Below are 21,295 nucleotides of genomic sequence, written 5' to 3'. Positions count from 1 at the left end.
ACATCTTAATCTCTTATCTGACATGGATTTTTGTCTTTATCCACCGCCGAAAGATTAACAGTGAAGCCAGAAATGTTCATCCTAAGATCAAGGATGCTTCAGGAAAGCAGCCTGAAGTACAAATGTGCCAGATGCAACTTACCCAACACCCTATTCATTAACATCCAACTATTTGATCAACCAATACGTTGCAATCCACCATCATAAATCAAAATGGAGCCATGTCACCTGAGGGTTTTTCATACCTCATAACTGTCCTGTACTCTGCAGCACCTGCCATCATCAGTATTCAAAATTAACCTTACTGGATTTTTTCTTTGAAACAGGGCATTCTGTGTATCCCACCAGCCTTCAACTAATCCTTCTGCCTCAACCTACCAAGTGTGATTTGTGCAATGAAAAGATTGTACCGAGGGTTTTGTACATACTAAGCAAGGACTCCACCTCCAACTCAGCTACATCCCCAGATTTGAATTTAGAATTTTTTAACAATCTAATTGAATTACCTGAATGTAAAATACATAGAAAATTGTAACTATAAACACCAAGTCTACGGAAAACATTATAACTTCTAGTATCTTACTTTTCTATTGTTGTAATAAAACACTATGACTAGGAAAACTTATATAAAATAAAGTATAATTGGACTTATGATTTCAAAGGATTAGAGACCATGATGGAAGAGCAAAGGCATGGGGACAGCAATAGTCTAGTGCTCACATCTTGATCCATAATCAGGATGCAGAAAGTGGGCACAATAGTGTCACCAGCCTTCTGAAACCTTAAAGTCCGCCTCCAAAAACATACCCCCTCCAACAAGGCCACACCTCTTAATCCTTCCCAGTAGTTCCACCATTTGGGGACCAAGTATTCAAACATATGAGCCTATAAGGGCCACTCTCATTCAAACCACCATACCTGGATTCAATATTGAGGGATCAAAGACTTTTCTTATTTTAGTTCCTACATGTATTAAAATTTGTCAATATCTATGCATGTTTTTATAACTTCAGATATTTAAGGTAAATTACCTTCTGAATTGTAGACTTAGTGCCAGTTTACACTTATTGAAGAGGGAGCATGAACTAAGGCCACAAAGTATCTTAGTGGTAGCTGGACTAAAGGCACTTAGCCTCCTGAGTTAAACATTGATGTGGCTAGCCTAATACTAGTCAGTCCAGATGTTTTCATGGTGGAAAAAGAGCACGGAGTTGCAGTTGACTTCTGGGATCTCTATGGGGTTTGCTTTTACCATCACTGTCTCAACCACTCCTAGAAACAGATCAGAGACAATGAAGAAGTCCATTTCTTGCTTCTGTTCCACTCACAGAACCTACACAAATAATCTTAGATTCATAGGTCTTAAGTAACAGCAGTTCATGTGACCCATTTTTCCTCTTCATTCACAAAGCAGCTGCGTCTTCTGCTACTCCTCTAACACCTTTGAATCTCAGAATACTTTTTGCAGCATAGAGTAGACAGTCATATTTGGGGCATTATCCAATGGTTGTGCTGTCTATTAGTTCGAAACTTGGGAGTAAAGCAGATTTGTTTTCATATGTGTCAGGGTAATCATGCCTGCCTGTAATCCCTACAGACATGTCCAAGTGATGGATGGCAGATGAATAAGAATCTTTGTAAGTACAATCTAAGCATTTTTTTCAAAAGTTTTTCTTCAGATACTCATCAACAGCTTATTATTATTCAGAAGTATTGGTTTTTGGTTTGGGGCTTGTGGACATCCACCAGGACCATGAAATATCTTATGACTTCTGATGTCATGTTCAATGTGTGTCTACAATAAGCCTGAAGAGGCTCCAATAGGATGCCAGGAAAGATACAAGTTCCTTGCTTCCTTGGGTCTGATGATTTTAGGACATATGAAATACTGATTGCAAACTAAATCCCTAATGGTATGAAGCTTCTAATGTAGTTTGTGAGTTGTCTGAATGCATCTTTTGTCTAAGTTCCTGTCTCAAATGTACAGTTTAATCTCAGGAGTAGTGCAAATTTGGCTAGAAAAAATAATCAGCTAAAGTTTTGGATTCAGTTAGATTAGCTTTTGAGCTTTAGATACCTTCTACTAGGAGGTTGAGACTGGCTAGGCATATTAACTGGAATCTTATTTGTTACTGGTCTCCTGAGGGCTTATCTCAGTTTAGGAATATGAGAAGACAACATGAAGTTTAAATGGGCTAAGCCAGGGAGAAGGGTTTCTCTAAGAGCAACTGGCTCAACAGTCTAGTAGGAAATGCAAGCCTATTACTGTCTTCTTTTCCAAGGATTTCCTCATATGTTATTTCTTTTGAGCTTTACTAAGTTCCCATGAGTCAGGTAAAGAAGGAACAAATGTTCTCATTTGACTGATGAAGAAACTGACCCCCAGAGAAGTCACATAATTTGTCACAAATTCCAGCAAGTTAAAGTGAAACTGAGATACTCTGACTCCCAGATCTGCATTTTGTCAACTATATGCTATTTTTCTTAGTGTGATATTTTCATTTTTTTTCTAAATATTAAGTGCCTCCACATAACGGGAATTATTCTAAGAATTGAATATGTGGTAGTGAACAATATAATATTTGTTTCCAGACAGTTTATGTTCTGGGGTGAGGGGGCTAATCAATAGACAACTAAACATAAAGATATCAGTCTCATTTAGGTGTCATAAAAAGAAACCAAATGGATAGGAAGCATTTTTCTTGATATGTAAAGAAAACTTTCTTCATTAAGATGACATTTGAGCAAAGACCTGCAAGAAAAGAATAATAAAATAATATGGGAACAGATGGAATTGCATATGAATAAACTGAGGCAGGGATTGTGGAACAGCAATGAAGCCAAATCCATTTTCTATGACATCTACATATAGACCATGTGTTTAAAAGGAAAGAATAGTAATTCCATCTTTATTTAATTTTTCATGTCCTCACATAACATGGGTGGGTTTATGGCTTGTATGATCCAGAGAACTTCAGACCATGAGAGTTACTGAGTTAGTCCATCAAGGCAGAGGTGGACTTTCCAAACACAAAGTAAAGCTCTAACTTTGTGACTTACAGCAGCATCATCAATCAAGGACTAAATTTGACTGGACTACAGGCATCTCAATTTACTTCGTGTTCAATATTATGATTATTTTGAGAATCTCTGTGTTAGTTTGGATTCAGTCATTTTAGGAAATACACAGCACTGGCTCCAGTTCAAAACAATTTGCTGTATTAAGGAAAAAGCCCAACAACAACAAACATTAGTTGAGGTCACAGTTCAGTGAGAATATTTTGCTTCAACTAGCCTGAAGTTCAGCAAATGAGTGAGGCAAGTTCTAGTGTTTGGTTCCTGGCTTGGTCCCACTAAAATTTCAGTATTCAGTGTCCATCATAAAGTCTTCTTGAAGTTGATGGTATCGGTGAAATAGGACTTAAAAAATAATTTGGTAGATAGTTTTCCTCTGTCAAATATTTTCAAGCAAAACTACTTTAAGAGGCTGCATCTTTAGCTAACATCAATGAGGTAACACAGTTTCTTTTTACTTATTTCATTTCAAAATGTGAGGAAACATTTCGACCTACCAAGTCACACAAAGCACAGATAATGCAAGCTCTTAGTTGGGTTGCTGAATATGCATGCCTCCACCCTTTTGTGTTCTTCAGTAGCTGCCATAGTCATCACATATCTATTGGACCAAGCCTTGAAGCTAGGAAACTGTTCTCTCGAGTGGACAATAAATTTCTAGAATTCAGAATTATAAATATCCCCATGTCATTACAGCATCTACAGTGAACATGTTATTTTAGTCTCCCTGGACAATTTCACATCATGTGAGTATAGTTGAATGAGATGGGATTCATAATAAAAATGAATCTTCATTTGATTCTACATGCCCTACATCACCTTTGTGACCTTGCATAATTTGCTTTACTCTTATGATCCTGTTTCTTCATTTGCAATTTGGCATTCATAATAGATCACAACCTTCTGCACCAATGCATGGATCAGAAATTATCATATGTATGTGGTTTCTGCCATGTATTACCTGTACAGTGATGATGACAACGATGATGATTATCTGCTAAAAGGAACAGATTTAATAGTTTCCTGATTTGAAATTGACATTTAATGACTCTTCAGAAAATTAATGATTCTTGGAATTAAGAGCCCCAGTTAATGTTTGCTCTGCAACTATAACCTAAAAGGAAACAAAATTTTATAAAATCCACAGGTACTTGCTTTATCATAGACAATCCAGATCATTTCAGCACTCCTACAGCAAACAAAGCTCTACTGTGCAGATAGTTTATCTGGTTTGGCTTCTTCTGTGACTGACCAGGGTAATTGCCAGATCTCTTTGCCATATGTGTCAACCTTCCCTTGGTTCTTGCTTTTGACATGAGACTGGAAGGGAGTCAGAAAAGAAATCCAATACTTGCCCTTCTGTTACTACCTCTTTGACACTGTGATTTAAAGTCAAACACTAGAAAAATTCCTAAGCACATGCCAAGGATTTCCAGGCAGCATAAGGCTCTTGTGGTTTCACAGATTGAGGACTATCCAATGAATTACTCCAATGAGCAGCATCTAGAAGACAGTTTGTTGTAAATTGTGCTGTTTCAGTTAGTTAGAGGAATGGTGTTTTAGGCTTTCTGTTAATTAACTGTTCCACCAATTAGCATTCAATACATTAACTAATCCTTTGGGATACCAGAGGTTTCCATGAGCCTCTGTGAGCTAAGAGTCGGGGAAAGACCCTTTCCTGGGAGCCTCTGAAAGAGCCAGCAACTTGATTTTGGATTTTTAGGCTCTAAAACTCTCGACAATAAGTTTTCTAATGTTTAAGTAAAAAAATAATAATAATTCTGTCATCTCCCTGGAAGCCAAACATTTCTATGTAACTGAGCAGAGAGGGATCTAAGAACATGTCAAGACTATAGATCCTCTGGAAAATGTGCCTTTTGTCTATTGATCACTTGGAATATATTCAACTTCTTCCTCTAAAGACAGAGGTCATTGCTGCAATGAGTATCACAATTTAGTGAATTAGCATTCGCTGCCATAAATACCCTATGGAATTTTACAATTGCCTAATATGAAGAAGAAGAATTTTATGAAGTTCATCTGAGTCTACAGATATACCACGCCAATACATCTTATCTGGTCTGATCTTGGAAGGACTAACTCTGACAAGATGAGGATCTGGTAGTTCTTCAAAAGATAAATCATCATAGTTATAATTTTTTAAACTCAGTGAACTTGGGCTACTTGAAAAATAACTGGTTAATATATGACCATAAACTGATCGATAGATTAGTAATTTCAAACATCTCTCATGGAAGAAAAGAAAACTAAATAAATATGTTATTCACATATGTGTGACTTACTTCACTGTAAAGTCTAAAGACTAAATCCATTTGGAAAGTATAAGTCAGGAAATTATTAAGAGCACAGACTAAATGAAAATTTGTGGTCTTTCCTTTCTACTGATGTGATACAACTAGCCAAATTGGCTTTTCCAAAAATTGGTCATAAAAATGAAGGGAGAATATTCAAGATCATGGGACAGGTTTTAAAAGACAGTGGCACACAAAAAATGCAATTAATCTCCAATAATGTATTGGCCTCATAATGCAAAGGGGTAATAGTATAGCAAATAGAATTGCAGAAATTACAGAATTGAAAACATGGTGTATTTCCAATAGTGGATTCCCCACTGACAGAGTTTGAATTTAGCAGCTACTATGCACCTGAAACAGAGGGTAATGAAATTCTAGTTCAAGTTCTGTCACTTACCAGCAGAGCAAACTCAGAGAAGGTATTCTCTTTTTTTCATTTTGTTCCAAGTTTTATTTAAATTAGAAACAAGATAGTTTTACATGTCAATCACAGTTCCCTCTCCCTCTTCCCCTGCCCCTTCCAACTAACACCCTACTTATCCCATACCCTTTCTGCTCCCCAGGGAGGGTGAGGGCTTTCCATGGGAGATCTTCAGAGTCTGTCATATCCTTTGGGATGGAGTCTAGGCCCTCCCGTGTGTGTCAAGGCTGAGGGAATATCCCTCTATGTGGAATGGGCTCCCAAAGTCCATTCCTATGCTAGGGATAAGTACTGATCTACAAGAGGCCCCATATTCCGAGGCCTCCTCACTGACACCTACATTCATGGGGGTCTGGACCAGTCCTATGTTGGTTTCCCAGCTATCAGTCTGGGGACCATGCGCTCCCCCTTGTTCAGGTCAGCTGTTTCTGTGGGTTTCTCCAGCCTAGTCTTGACCCCTTTACTCATCACTCCCCCCTCTCTGAAACTGGATTCCAGGAGTTCTGTTCAGTGTTTAGCTGTGGGTGTCTGTTGCTCCTTCCATTAGCTAGCTACTGTATGAAATCTCATGTTCGCCTTTTTGTGACTGGTTTGCCTCACTCAAAATGGTTTCTTCTAGTTCCATCCATTTGCCTGCGAATTTCAAGATTCCATTGGTTTTTCTTTTCCACTGAGCAGTACTCCATTGTGTAAATGTACCACATTTTCTCTATCCATTCTTCAGTTGAGGGGCATCTAGGTTGCTTCCAGTTTCTGGCTATTACAAATAGTGCTGCTATGAACATAGTTGAACAGATGTCCTTGTTGTATGAATGTGCTCCTGGAAGATTATTTCCCTAGTCTATGAAATTAAAAGTTGAAGCCAAAGACATATAAGACCATCCCTGCTTTTAAATTCTACAAAAATATTTATTGAAACCATAAAAAGGAACAAAAACAGAGTATTTGGGGCCTGTCAGTGGGACATTTGGGTACATAACAATGATGTCTACAATTGTCATCAATCATTGTTCTTGACCTGATTTCTTAATACATACAGGGCTATTGCCAAGCACTTGATACATTGTGCCAACATTACTATGAGTCACTGAGTTATTTTCATTGCTGTGTTTATGCCAGCTACTGCTCTTCACACCTAGAATAAGAGTGTATACCCTATCTGATGTCAGTATGTCATGATTTGCATGAAATAGTAAGGTTTTGGTAACCTCTAAAGTGATTTACTTTATTAGTCTATGAAGACACCAAGAAATTTGGAGATATATATACTTCTTTATCTTTTCTATATTATAATGAGGCTGACACTTCTTTAACTCAACAGCACACATTTCAAAACCACAAAGGCAAAATGTCGGAGTTATCCTCACATCCTTCCAGTGCCTTCAGTATAATAGTTTGTCTCTCAGCCAGAATTCCCATTCCCATCAACATGGAAGAATAGTAGGATCAATCATTGGAGTGTTTATATTTAGCTTTAAAATTTGGTATCATGCTTTTATATGAAAAGTTTTGATAGTGCGTAGGCACTGCACACTGCAGCAAATATTGAAGCATATCACAGAAGAACAGTTTAGGAAACTTTGGAAGGTTTTACAGCTGTCAGAATGATATACAAGGCAAATTGAAGAAGAGCTGTAGTCATTTTGCCAGAGTTGTTATCTTTTCTGACCACACCTACTACCAAATTTTTCTACAGTTAAAAGTTTTTTCTACAGGGCTTTATTTCTAATTCTTTAGAAGAATCCCAACCTATAAACTGAAGAAAAAAGGTAAAATGAGCTAATAGCAAAAGGAGGTAAAATTGGTTTTGGCAATCCATCTATCTATAACAAAGAATTAATTGAATTCTGTTATGATCAAGTGAAAATCATACATATTCATAACCTTCTCTTTCTCCCTGTTGCAACAAAGAAAGACTATATTTTTGTTTTCTCAGAGTTTCACCATTCTAATAACTTGTCTTTGGGAAAAATCCATCTTTGACCTTTTGTGCTGTAGAATCCAGAAAGGGCAGCAAGAGTATATGAGAGGGAAGGACAAGGGTAGCGTTACATTATAATCTATGCTGATGGCATAAATTCTCAGGGAGAGGAGAATTTTGGGAAAGTGAGTTATTTTATGTGGATGTTTAGAAATAGTTAGGGAGTGGTGTTGTATTAAAGGGACAGTGTAGGGAGACACTGTAGCCATGTCTCCTAGGAGCCCTACAGGTATGCCTGGCTATGCCTGTCAGGGCATGGTCAAGGGAGGTTCAGGATGACGCGGGGGAAATTCTTAAGGGGGCAGACACATGGGGAGCCCCTGCTCTCTGGCATCCCTAGCTTGCTGCCTCTGGGCATGCTCTGGCTTATGCTTGGCCGGTATTACTTAAATAAAGATATTTTAACCTGTAGCTTCACATTATCAGACAGGCACTGGAAACATGTAGAATGGGAGATTTTAAAAACCAAGAAAGGCTACCTTATAAATGCCCTTCCCTGATAATGAGGTTGATGATTACCTTAGAGCCTTCACCCAGTAGCTGATGGAAGCAGATGCAGACACCCACAGTTAAACACTGAACTGAACTCCTGGAACCCAGTTGCAGAGAGGGAGGAGTAATGAGCAAAGTGGTCAAGACCAGGCTGGTGAAACCCACAGAAACAGCTGACCTGAATGAGGGGGAGCTCATGGACCCCAGACTGATGGCTGAAAGGCCAGAATGTGACTGTCCCAGACTCCCTGAACATGGGTGTCAGTGAGGAGGCCTCGGTAATCTATGGGGCCTCAGGTAGTAGATCAGTATTTATCCCTAGTGTATGAATGGACTTTGGGAGCCCATCCCACATGGAGGGATGCTCTCTCAGCCTGGACACATGGGGAGGGCCTAGGCCCTGCGCTGGATGATATGATAGTATTTGGGAATTCCCCATGGAGGGCCTCACCCTGCCTGGGGAGCAGAGGGGGGATGGTGTTGGGGGTTGGGGTGTTTGGGGGATGGGGGAGGGGAGGGAGCTGGGATTGACATGTGAAGCAGGCTTGTTTCTAATTTAAATTAAAAAATAAAAATAAAAAATAAAAAGCAAGAAAGAAATTGCGACTTCAGTGGTTTGTTCTTAAGTACATATATTGTGGCTTTTGATGAGTACATGATTTTGAGTTATTTTGAAATTATTTTCAATTACTAGACACTCTTATACTAGTCATGGAGATCCAAACTCCGTAAGAGTTTCAATAATTTCATAAAATCATCTTTCTCTTAGGTTGTGTGCCTTGGCCCTGTAGATATGCAATGACATTTCATAGCAGACCTGACAAATTGGCCTTTTCCAATAGCTAAGCACCAAAGCCCTCCCTGAGGCCTTAGCAGTCTGGTGGCAATAGCACTATTCCTCATCTCTGACATTTGGTTAAAAATTGTAACTTCCCCCATAATGCTTTGGAATCAATTTTCTCTTCTTCCATCCTCATGGAAACTCCATGAGATTGCTCTATGGTCCTAAGATATAGGATCAATATACTATTTTTATTGTATTTTGCCAATGAGTAAATGGCAGCGATTACGAACACCTGGCTCTTAATCTCAGTGTTCCTTGAGATAACATGCACAGAATTTGGCAACAAGTTTGTCACCTAAAGTATGACTTGATATAGAAGATACTTGCAAGACAATAGAGGTCATGTTACGGTCTAATCTATATTTCCTTACATCAGATTATACTTTTGCAGGTGAACAGAAAGCAACTTACCTGAACCCAAATATTTTAGCTTGCTTGGAGGGTAATGAAGGGAAGATCCATATTGACTTAGCATTTTTATACACCTTTCTGTCTTTTTGAATAGGAAATAATTTCCCATTGAGAAAGATGTCTATGAATTCTGTAAAACTACATTTTCATAAAGAAAAATATCAAGTATATAAAGTCACATGATCAATTCCACCTTCAACTAAGCAGCACAGATAATCTCACAGCCATCATTTTTACTCAGTAGGGAAGTATGCAGCCAATTGAGAAAGGAGTTGTGTTTTCTCACTTATTCCTTTAGCTGACAAGAAACTCGGGGTGAAACTTAGTGACCAAATATGATAATCTGTCAGGGGTCTGTCTGAAGTATCTACTACTATTTCTTACAATCTTTCCTTTTGCCTTCTTCTTCTTCTTCTTCTTCTTCTTCTTCTTCTTCTTCTTCTTCTTCTTCTTCTTCTTCTTCTTCTTCTTCTCTGCCTCCTCTTCCTCCTCCTCCTCCTCCTCCTCCTCCTCCTCCTCCTCCTCCTCCTCCTCCTCCTCCTTCATTTGTCTGAACTAACCTGGTTTGATGTGTTTTTAACATTTGAACACTGCTTAAATTTGTTTTTAAGAAGGTATGCAAAGGAGTTATACACCTAAGGGTTCTCAGTAGAAAGAGATCTTAATATAATTCCTGAAATATTATCTCTCCCCGCCACTCGACTATTTAGCCTCTGTTTGAATATTCCTGATGCAGAAGAGAAATCTATCTTTAAGGCTCAACCATCAGTTTTGGAGAGCCCTTCAGTACTAAGAAGTTATTACTTATGTAAAGTTAATAACCCCTGATTTTATAATTTGACCCAGATTCTTCTGAAAACACATAAAACAAAGTGAATGTTATGATCACTAATAAGCACATTCTTTTCAGCTCATGAATGGTAAAGGGTTTGCTATCAAACAATAACCATCGAGGGAAAAATAGGCAACTAATTACAACATAATAAATATGTAACTTAATTTGGTTGTTTTGAATAGTATGCGGGAAATATGAAAACACTACACAACTTTGCAAATAAAAATAAATTTAACTTCCAATAAATACAACAAATACAATATAATTTCCTTTCAAATAATACGCATGAAGCTTTATAAACATATATAAGGATGGTAAAAGGGAGGTGATGTAAACAGACACATGGATGGAAAAACAAGAAAATATTAAGCCAAAAGGAAAATTTCACAGAAAACATACATATATGGAGAGACACAGAAGTATCCATTTATTTGATACAGTAAAATACATAGCCAGTACCTCTTAAGTATATCAGGTATGTATGGAATACAAGGAGGGATCAAACATCGTTCAAACCTTCAAAACGTGTGTAATACTTATTTTTTCCTCTAAGTTAAAGTATAATACAGGATAACAAATGTTCAAACACATAATAGTTCATAACCATTAAAGAAGTACAGATAAAATTATTATAGGAGTTGAGAAATAAGGATATATGCTTAGAAGAAATAAGATCTTTCTAGAGGAAGTGATATTTAACTAGATATTCTTTGAAGCATGGGTGGTATTTGGACATGTGAAGGCAAGGAGCCAGAGAAGGACTTTTGGATAGAAGGAACAGCATGAACAAACACAGAAAATCAGAAACAGGACTGGGTTAGGGGAAGCAATACATATGGGTTAGAGCAAAACCTGGGAATTGGAGGGTAAAGAAAGCTGAGTGCAAGTTAAGGAACTTACAAAAACACAAGGAACACTGAAGTTTTTAAAGCAGGAGTATTACAGGATCAGTACTGTACTCCCCCCCCCACACACACACACAAAAATATACTGAATACAGAGGAAGTTGTAACACTGCAGGAGGGCATTACCTACAGCAATACAACCATCTTGTAACATGTTTTTGGAACAGTATCTCTGAAAAATCATTAAAGTACCACTGCACTTTTAAATTATAGGCATCAATGGAGATGGTTCACACAAATGTTTGTCCTTGAAGCAAGCGACTAAAGCAATCCAAATCTGATCGAAGAGATTTGTTAGAAAACATCCTTCCCCTGTGTCTAGATGGTTCCTAGATCAAGAGATGCCTGAAAGAACAACTTGCTCTGGATTCTGAACTACACGAAAGGCTAAATTCAAATGCTGTCACTGATAAAGAAACAAGTTCCAACAGGCAGTTCTCTAAGTTATTTCTTTTTATTGCCAGTGTGACTTAGAACAATTGCTGTTCCTTTGCTTTATAATCCTAGGAAACCATGGTCATGAAGAGTTCATCTGAGGCTACTTCCCAGTCTGGACTCAATCACCTCTGCAGCTGCGGGGCAAAGCCTCTCTATTGGCAGCCTGATCTTACTGGGTACACAGCTGTAGCCACGACTCAGTCTTTTTCATGGCTCTGATAGATAAACGTACTATTAACAAGTAGCAATCATATTTAGTTGTTATCTTGCTTTGAAGCATAAAGCCTTGGTTCTCCTCTATCTTCCCTTATTCTACATTGAAGCCCACATTTGTGTGACAGACACATTGAAACTATTGTTGACATCTGCCAATGTCAGCCATAGCTTCAAGGATTTCTGACTTCTACTTTGTCAGACATAAACCATGTACCATAACCTGTGAATGAACCCAACCCATAGGATGAGACAGAATTGGAGATTAATTTTGTGTCCATTTATATCAAATCAACTTAGTAATTGTGTGGCCATGGATAAGATTCCATGCATCTAATAAAGGCAATTTATTTCCAAGGACTTCACAATCTTTTCTTTCTTGCTAATTTGTAATGATCCCATGCTAAACTATTCCTGTCAAATTCATGTCTATACATAAAGTCAGAAATACTATGCTTGGGATCTCTATGAAGTAGTATCAAATACCAATGGTTGTCTTAGGTAAGGTAGAATATATTCACTTTAGTAAAAATGGTTGTTTATCTGCTAATTAAATGAATTCAGGGAAATGTCTTCTCTCTGAACCCCACAATTTCCTACACAGTATGACGGACTTGATACCTCTAAAGTCTCTGCCAAGTCTACAATTAGATGTACAATTCAATTGTAGATAAACACCTTTGAAAAATATCTAGGGACATCTGAAGCCACCCTAGTTTATAGGAACCCTAAGTGAGTATACAGATTAATAATTACTTCTGTTCTAAGGCTTTCTTTGAAAGTGATCCATTATTGATTAGCCTATAGCAAATCCAAACTGACAAATAATGATGATTTCAGGGTTTCTACAAACTACTCCAGGAGAAATCCAAACAAAATACAATTAACAGACATAGCATGTTTTATAAAAGCTAGTTTATGTCTATGTCTGTGCTGTCAAACATCTTACCTGCCGAGAAGACATGAAACAGGAAGACAACAAATTTTATTGTGCAGATTCCATTATTTCCTTTTTTATAAAAAATATTTGTTTATTATGTATACAGTGTTCTGTCTGCATGTTTGCCTGCACATCAGAAGAGGGCATCAGATCTCATTATAGATGTCTATGAACTGCCATGTGGTTGCTGGGAATTGAACTTAGGACCTCAGTCAATGCTCTTAACCTCTGAGCCATTTCTCCATCCCTCACTACTTCCTTTTAAAATTATTTTGATAAAGGTTTTTATGTATCACAGGCTGGCTTCAAACTCATGAAGTAGCTGATTATGAGCCTTGCCTCCACCCCTTTGTGCTAGGATAACAGTCTTGTATCACCTCTCCTGGCTTGTGGAGTACTGGGGGTTAGACATAGATAGGGCTATGTGCATGCTAGGTCAGCACTCCTACCAACTAAGCTGCATTCACCCCAGAAAGCCATTATTTTAATGAATTGTACAACCAACCAGATGGAAAATGTTCTTGATTAGATCACCCATGTTTGCCTGAAGAAAGGGTTAAAGTAAGTGGTTGAACCACTGTGGTCTTTCAGCTAATTATTATTGACTTGATTTGACTGAGCGTCTAAACTACATTCTATTGTTGATTATCACATAGATGTGACCACCTATTATATAAAGTAGTACTGCTTGGCTATTTGTCACTTCCTATTCCTTGCAAGATGATTTCATTTGCACGGATGACAAGGATGTGATGAGACAAGATTCTTGCTAATCAAGTTGTTTGCACAATAGTAAGTCTAAGACAAGGCAACCTTGGAAGTCCTTAGACCAACACATCTTGATAGAGTAACTTTATGTAGTAAAACAAGTTACAGACCTTGGAGGAGGTAGGTAGTCATCTGTTATCTCCTTCTACTTTGCTATGCCAAGTGAGAGAAAGAAATGGATCACTCAAGTCTTCCCACAATCTACAAGATTCAACTCCTACCACAGAAATATTAGAAACATTGCTGGCAAGAAAATAAAATCAAAAGTGTTTAGCTTGAGAATCAGCTGACTTAGGCTGAATAGAAGATATTATAACATGTCATAATCTATTAAGCCAACCCAAACAAGAGTCACAAAATAGAATAAATGATATAAAGTGATTTTGAGCAATTCTAACTTCCCTTGTTTTCTGTGTTTTCTACATTTTCTACAATTAATACATATTACTATTGAGCTCTATAGAGAAAAAGTTAAAAGAAAAAAAGCTAAACAATCCCCCGTGGATGACCATTTCAGTAAGTCATCCTTAGGATGTACAATAAATCTTCAAATAAATAAAACTGAACTTGCACTTCATTTGCATTTTGCTTTCCTTTTGCAGTAATCCATTCTGAGAAAAGAGACAAAATACAAGAAAACAAGAAGATATAATGGTTAATATGAAACTAATTTAAATCTCTACTGGAGAATCCTTAGTTTTCTAAATATTTTATGTCATACAGGAAATGCAAGCCACTTAGAAAACACTGCTTTGAAAACATCATTTGGATCCCCACCAGATCTAGTCACTGTGTTAGCAAGCAACACACTGATAATCTGTTGTAGATAGGAATCAGACTGTACCTAGCTAAAGCAATCAAGCAAGAGTGGGGAATGTGTCCCTTCTGCTTAAATAATAAATACCAAGGCAAATAGAAGAAAGCTATTAATGGTGAAGGCATTCACGAAAAAGAAACCAAGAATGAATGAAACAGCATTACATAGGAACTCAACCATGATTCAATCAAGGAAAAGATGGCGTGATCATAAAGAATACTGGCTAGAAAAGGTACCAGCTAAAGGGCAAGAGAGGAAGTAGAGGATAGCATCAGGCAAACAGCAAGGGAGAACTCTCATTAGGTGTTGTTGCCCAATGAAAGATTTGGGATAGACCAGTGGTTCTCAGTCCCAATGCCGTGACCCTTTAAGACAGTTCCTCAGCCTGGCGTGGTGGCGCACGCCTTTAATCCCAGCACTAGGGAGGCAGAGGCAGGCAGATCTCTGTGAGTTCGAGGCCAGCCTGGTCTCCAGAGAGAGTGCCAGGAAAGGCTCCAAAGCTACACAGAGAAACCCTGTCTCGAAAACCAAAAAAAAAAAAAAAAAAAAAAAAAAAAAGACAGTTCCTCATGTTGTGGTGACCCCCCCACCATAAAATTTTCATTGTTACTTCATAATATTTATTTTGCTATTATTATGAATCATAATGTAATTATCTACTCAACACCCCATTGGGTCAATACTCACAGGTTGAGAACCATTGAGCTTGATGGTAATCATTTTGAAGGCTTACACATGGGGAAGCCCAAAACTGGAGAATGTCTGGGATGATCCTAATCCATAAAGTGCTGTACCTCAGCACTAATCCCTATCCCTTGCCCCGGTGACCCCTCCATTTCCATAGCAGAGAGCTTTGCTGTCTCTTCTGAAAGAGGAACACTGCTTGGAATCATCTCTCAATCTAGAAGTAAAATTTGAAGGATAGTCTTTGACCAAGTCCTTGACACAAGTAGATTATGAAAATTTTACGTCTCCTTCTTCTCTAGAACATCCAGAAAAGGAATAAGAAACTCATCTCAAGAAAGTGAAACCAACATCAGTCTTCCTGCATCCTCCTAAAATGTTGGCAGAGTAAGTAAACCACCTGAGGCTGTGAGAGATAACAAACGAGGGCACTTTGCTTCAGCACTGAAGGAAAAAGAACTTCTAGGGCTGGCTTTTGACTCCAAACTCAGATTCCAGGTAAGTTGATTATGGAAAAATTAGTGAGAAAGGTATCAAATTATATCTTAGGCATTTCTTCTTTTTAAATGGGCTGTTCCAAAAGAATTAACTTCTTTACTGGCTTACATGTTTGGGTTAGGTTTTAATAAAAAGATTATTTTCATAATAAAGGGGAAGAAAAGCTTGCTTAACCACTTTAAACATGCCTGTGTCTTAAGCCTTGCTGCTTTAGTCCATGTGACAATGGCAAGCCACTGCCAACAACCTCTTGAGAAATACAACCTAGAAAACTGAAAATATAAGTAAAAACAAATATTGAAAAGGATCACTTTTAGCCACATGGATAAGGGACTGAAGACAGAGTAGTCACAAGGGAAGGGAAGCACAAAACTTAAATGAAATTGCTCACTTGCTTCTATGACTTCTGTGTCTTTTATCCTGAAAGTGTCTCTTACATGTATACTGTCATGTTCAGTGTATGTCCCTGAGGCCCAGGAAGATTCTCACTTACCAAAGACAACTCAATTGCATTGTCTCTATTCTCTTTACTTAGATGAGAAAAGAGGCAATAATAATTTGGGAAAGATTTTGAACAATACGCAATAAGAAGAGAAATTTCTTCTTAGTCTTCAGTTATCCAAAGAGCACAGTAAGCCAGGCTCTTTTCCTCCCCCTCCCCCGCCCATTCTCTTAAGCATTCCAGTCAATTAAGGTCAATGAGGAATAGGAATAAGCTGTATATCTGCTGGAGGATCCCTTCCCCTGGATCTAATCTCATAGCATCAGAGTTATAAATTACGCTGATTAAAAAAAAACTCTCTTGACATTCAAATGAAATTAAAAAGAAAACAAAGGAGCTCCCACTTTTGTGAAAATAGAGACCTTCTTATCTTCATCTAAGTCGACCCTGCTGCTTTGGAATGATTAAACTTAGATATGCTTCTCTACCCTTTCTTGGTGTTCACATACACTTCAGTTTTCACCCAAATAGTTTTGAGTTTTCTGTTTTGCTTTTGTTTGATTTGGTGTTGTTGATACCTGGGTAATGAACAAAACTTATGGGCAAAGTTCCTTCCCAGGAAAACCCATACACTGAGTTTGGCCTTGACTTATCCCTGGAGATCGGCAACCACTGAGAAAGAATCATTCACTAACATCTTGCTCTGGCAGAACAATGTCTTGGTCTGGCATGAGCTTCTCTGTCGCTTTCTCAAGAGGACGGTCAAATACCGGAGTTTGTTCCATCTAGGTAGGAGAAAGAGAAAACAGTCAGAACACTTTCTTTATCTAGCACCTTCCAGGGGCTTTCAACATGACTGATTCCAACCACATACAACCTCTATCCTATAAATGAGATGTAAATTGCTAAACTTTCCTGAATCCTCAAACGAATAAACATCACTGCATCTGTCAGCTTGCATGAATACAGGATTTACTTTTCACAAATATTGGACAAGAGAGGAAAACAAATACACAGAAAGTTTTTATTTGTTAATGAATAATTTGACTACGTGAAATATGAAATGCTTTCCTCCATATCCCGAAAAGGCTGGTGGAACCCACATGTATCTAACTCTTCTGAAAGCAGAAGGCTAGGAAGACTTTCTCTCACTCTTTACGTCTAAATTACCCTCAAGGAAAAGGTTGTAAAAAGGTGGAATGTAAACTGATTTTCCCATCTTCATAGACATTTAGCCCATCTCCCAAGGATCCATTGTACTCTTGTTCTCCCATACCTGCCTCTGTGACTCCATTCATCAAAACTGCCAAATTCCATAATTCTCCCTGTCCCTATCAAAATGAAACTGCCAGATCCTCCTAAACATAGAGTTCAATTCATCTTCATTATGAAAAAAGCGATTAATTGCTTTTTACTCTGCAAAAGACACATCAATGAGTAAAAGAAGTAGCTTTTCAGTCTGAAACTCACCACAGTTAGTGAAACTTAGGAACTGTAAGGAGGTGAAGTGAAAAAGCAGGTTTGGGAAAGTCAGGAGTATTTAGGGATACAAGATAAAAGGTACTGGATCAACAATGTGGCCCTGCCAATCAGGCAGCCCTGTAACCAATCCGTCAAAGCTGTGCCCTCTTTCATAACATCTCTCTTTCTTATGTGTCTGACTAATCACACAGAGCTTGGTAAAAGTTTGTTTTCCCTCAATAGTGCCAATGATGTTGGCAGCAGGTCAGAACATTCATAGATATTATGGGTCTTTTGTATGGTCTATTTCAGTAAGAATATGCCTGTAAATTCACAGAAATTTGCAAACGTGGAGTAAGTGGCCTATTTGGTTGGCATTAATACAGGGCATTTAATGAGAAATAAATGGGAATTCTTGGCTTTAGGTTAAACTTTCTGAAATTTGCCAAGGATACTGCTCTTTCTAGAGACTTGGTGGTTTCCACAGGCCACTAAGGTCAGAATGGTCAATTAATGTTATAATTAAAGCACAAATACAAATGAAGCCAGGATCAGAAGTTGAACCCCCTCTCGGGCCAATGGTTCCAATGTGTCATATAGCCACAGTCCTAGCTAGCTGCCAAGGGTTCAGATGAGTAAGTTTTGTATACAACCTAAGCTACATCTAAGGCCAAAACAGCATCACCACGCACACATCAATGATGGCAAATCAACTATACTATATTCTGCAGCAAAATCCAACAGATTTTTAGGAATAGATGGGTTCTTCTACAATTCCTTCTATGTCTGCACCACTCTTATGGGGGGGGGGCTTTCAGGAGCTTCAAAACTCCTTCCTTCAGTGAGGGGGGGCAAGGCGGAAGGATTGGGGGTCAGAGAAAAAGTAAGAGAGGGTGGGAGAGATGGAATCTGTGACTGGTGGTACCTTGTTTCCCTACGCATAGGAAAGAATGTTTCAGGGGTTGGATGACTGTGTGTCCCAGCTGCTTATCTGCTTATGTTGGTCAGCAGGAAAGAACAAAGCCAGACCACAGGTGGCAGCGAACCAGGAGGTGGTACTGAAAGGCCAAGAGCAGCTGCTTGTGAAAGAGAACATTTTGACTAGAGCATAGTACTTGTGATTGTTGCAAAAATGAAGATACAGTGTGGCTTTCTTATGACAGAAACACTCACAGACAGTTGACGAAGTCCAGAAGCTAGCATGAGAATAGGTGTTATGTGGTTGCCTCTTGTAGATTTTGCTAGAATTGTGACTATTCTGAACCATGCTAGAAAACAAGAGAACAAGAGTGTACAGAGGTACTCTACTGTTTTTCTTAGGATCTTCTGCTATCTGTAGACTTTTGAGAATTCCTAAAGATACGCAGAGAGGGAAATGGACTTTAACGCCAATGTTTCTTTCCATGGAAGAGAGAATAAGAAGTCAAAATACAGAAAGGACAGAGTGGAGGCAGTGGCTCAGTCAGTAAAGTGCTTTCCATTCAAGCAGGAAGATATGAGTTCAGGTCTCTAGGGCTCCTGTAAGAAGCCAAGTGCAGTGGTATGCACCAGTAATTACAACTGGGGGAAAGCAGAGGCAGGAAATGCCTGGTGCTTGCTGGCCAGCAAATCTAGCTGAATTGTCAAGCTCCAGGCTCAGTGAGAAACCCTGTCACAAAATAGAAAGTGAAGAACAAGTGATGAAGACAGCCAACATCAGCCATCAACAGCTGGCCTCCACATACATATGTGTGCATTTGTACCTGTACACATGCACATAAACACATACACAGAAACAATAAAACAAAAGACACTGAAAGGAATATAAGAAAGCAGTAGGCCCCTCAGATATAATTATGTGGTCATAATTATTTTGCTGGTGTTCCTACAAAGCCAACTCACCTTAGCAGGGAAAGGGGAATGAGACTTATCCTGAGTCCAAGCCAAAGGATAGATAATCTTATTTGCTTATCGATTCCACTCATGGAAAAGATCAAACAGTACCTCCAGAGGAAGTGACATAAGTGTCCCCTTCAACATAGCAATGTATCCCATGAAACCAAGGATATTTCTGTATTGCCTAGATAGATGTAAATCTCTGCAGGCCTGCAGTGACTAACCATATGGTTCAGGTGCTCAACAACAAGAGTCAGGTGCACCCGCTTGGTAACTGTTTAAAAAGGCCATAGTTGTTAGCATTTAGCCATGTGAGCAATGTAGAAGACAAAGGGCTCTAAGGCCATGGCAGGCAATAGCCCTCAAGTATAATTCACTCTGCAGCAGACCTCCCCACGATAAGGTTTTTTGCCCAACTCAGTGGAGCTTGGAAGTTCACCAGTTACACTGCCTTCTGCCAAAAGAATAAGGTCTAGGACTGGCACACATGCCAAAAGGAGCCCCAGCTTGGGAAATCTGGCAAGCTTTTGTGCCCTGTTTTCCCACTTCATTACCTTACGGCTTGTTTCGTACCAACTGCCTTTCTGCTTTTTTTCTTTGGAATGCTGCAATCTCTGCTGGTTGCAAGCCATGGCCCACTTGCCTGCAGGTCAGGAGACACCAAAATAGGTATAAAGTGAGTATGCCAGATTGGGGCATAGGAAAACTTATTACATGATTAAGTCTGAAATCCACTTACCCATCTTTGCCCACTGGAGGAGGTACAGGGAGAGGTTTGGTGAAACCTTTTTTTCCAATGAGCCAGAAGGTCTCCTCTGTTCCTTTGCCCTTATTGAAAATACAGAAAATCTTAACCACATAAGAGCCGATTTTTCTAAAAACATCTTTAGGTAAGTAGGGTACAAGCATTCATTTCAGCTGAGAAATAGTCACCATTCTCCCAGTGTCAACATTCCTTGTACCTATTTTTCTATATGGCTTCCTCACCATATGTACCTGAGGCAAGACAAGCTCCAGATTCAAAGTGAATACCATATTAAGCTGAGTTGTCATTCAGACATTCAGTGTACTCACCACTAGCAGCCCCATCTTGAGCAACATGTGGACCTTTTACTTCAAAGCAATCACACATCTGGATGGTCAACTGAAGGTACTGTTTATTATTTTGGCCCCAATCTTTTGGCATTAAGCAAGCCACTGTCTTTTCCTTCTAGAGTGCATACATGCAGAGTCTACATTCCCCTGTGCTCTACGATCCAACAACTTGTATAAAAACCCAGAAGATAATGTAAATGTCATTTCCAATTTTGCTTTCAAGCCCAGGGTGTCTTGGTTGCTGTGAGAAGTCTATATTTCTGCAGCATAATTTCTTTCTGATAAGGGATTCCTCTGTTTAGAGTAAGACCCCAAGGGCACCCCCACTTATAGGCAAATTGCCTGACTGTCAAGAATCACAGGTTGACAGGCAGTGGCAGCACATGCCTTTAATCCCAGCACTTGGGAGGCAGAGGCAGGCAGATCTCTGAGTTTGAGGCCAGCTTGATATATGGAGTGAGTTCCAGGACAGCCAAGGCTACATAGTGAGACCCTGATCGAAAGAAAAAATCCACAGGCCTTAGAAGAGAAAGATCATAAATTCATGCCAGTCACCACCAGACTATCTCTCTGATGACCCTGAATCACCTCCTGCTATCCTTTCTCCTCGTGTGCTTGTTTCTCCACCTTTCAATTATCTTTTGCCTGTTTTCTCATTTCCTCCACAAAGTGTTTATTTAGACAGAAATACACATATATTCCATCCTTAACAATAATGACAATAATTTTCAGGAATCCATAAGGATGACCCCAGCTAATACTCCTAGCAATAGTGGAGAGGGTGT

General features: G+C 38.8%; 1 protein-coding gene across 1 annotated transcript in view; it reads right to left on the bottom strand.

Annotated features, from left to right (window-relative positions):
• Positions 1 to 19,970: 19,970 nt before the first annotated feature.
• The window catches only part of LOC100755503 (retinal guanylyl cyclase 2), an 84,154-nt gene continuing 82,829 nt past the window's right edge, over positions 19,971 to 21,295 (bottom strand). Inside the window, exons 17-18 of the mRNA XM_027433564.1 lie at positions 20,155 to 20,243; positions 19,971 to 20,058 (exon numbers count right to left, since the gene is read on the bottom strand). Of these exons, the coding sequence (XP_027289365.1) occupies positions 19,971 to 20,058; positions 20,155 to 20,243 (177 nt within the window). The remainder of the gene's footprint in view (positions 20,059 to 20,154; positions 20,244 to 21,295) is intronic.

The sequence above is a fragment of the Cricetulus griseus genome, chromosome X, assembly GCF_003668045.3.
Source record: "Cricetulus griseus strain 17A/GY chromosome X, alternate assembly CriGri-PICRH-1.0, whole genome shotgun sequence".
Classification (NCBI taxonomy): domain Eukaryota; kingdom Metazoa; phylum Chordata; class Mammalia; order Rodentia; family Cricetidae; genus Cricetulus; species Cricetulus griseus.
Note: the sequence above shows the minus strand (reverse complement) of the source record. Positions and strands in the feature narration are given on the sequence as shown.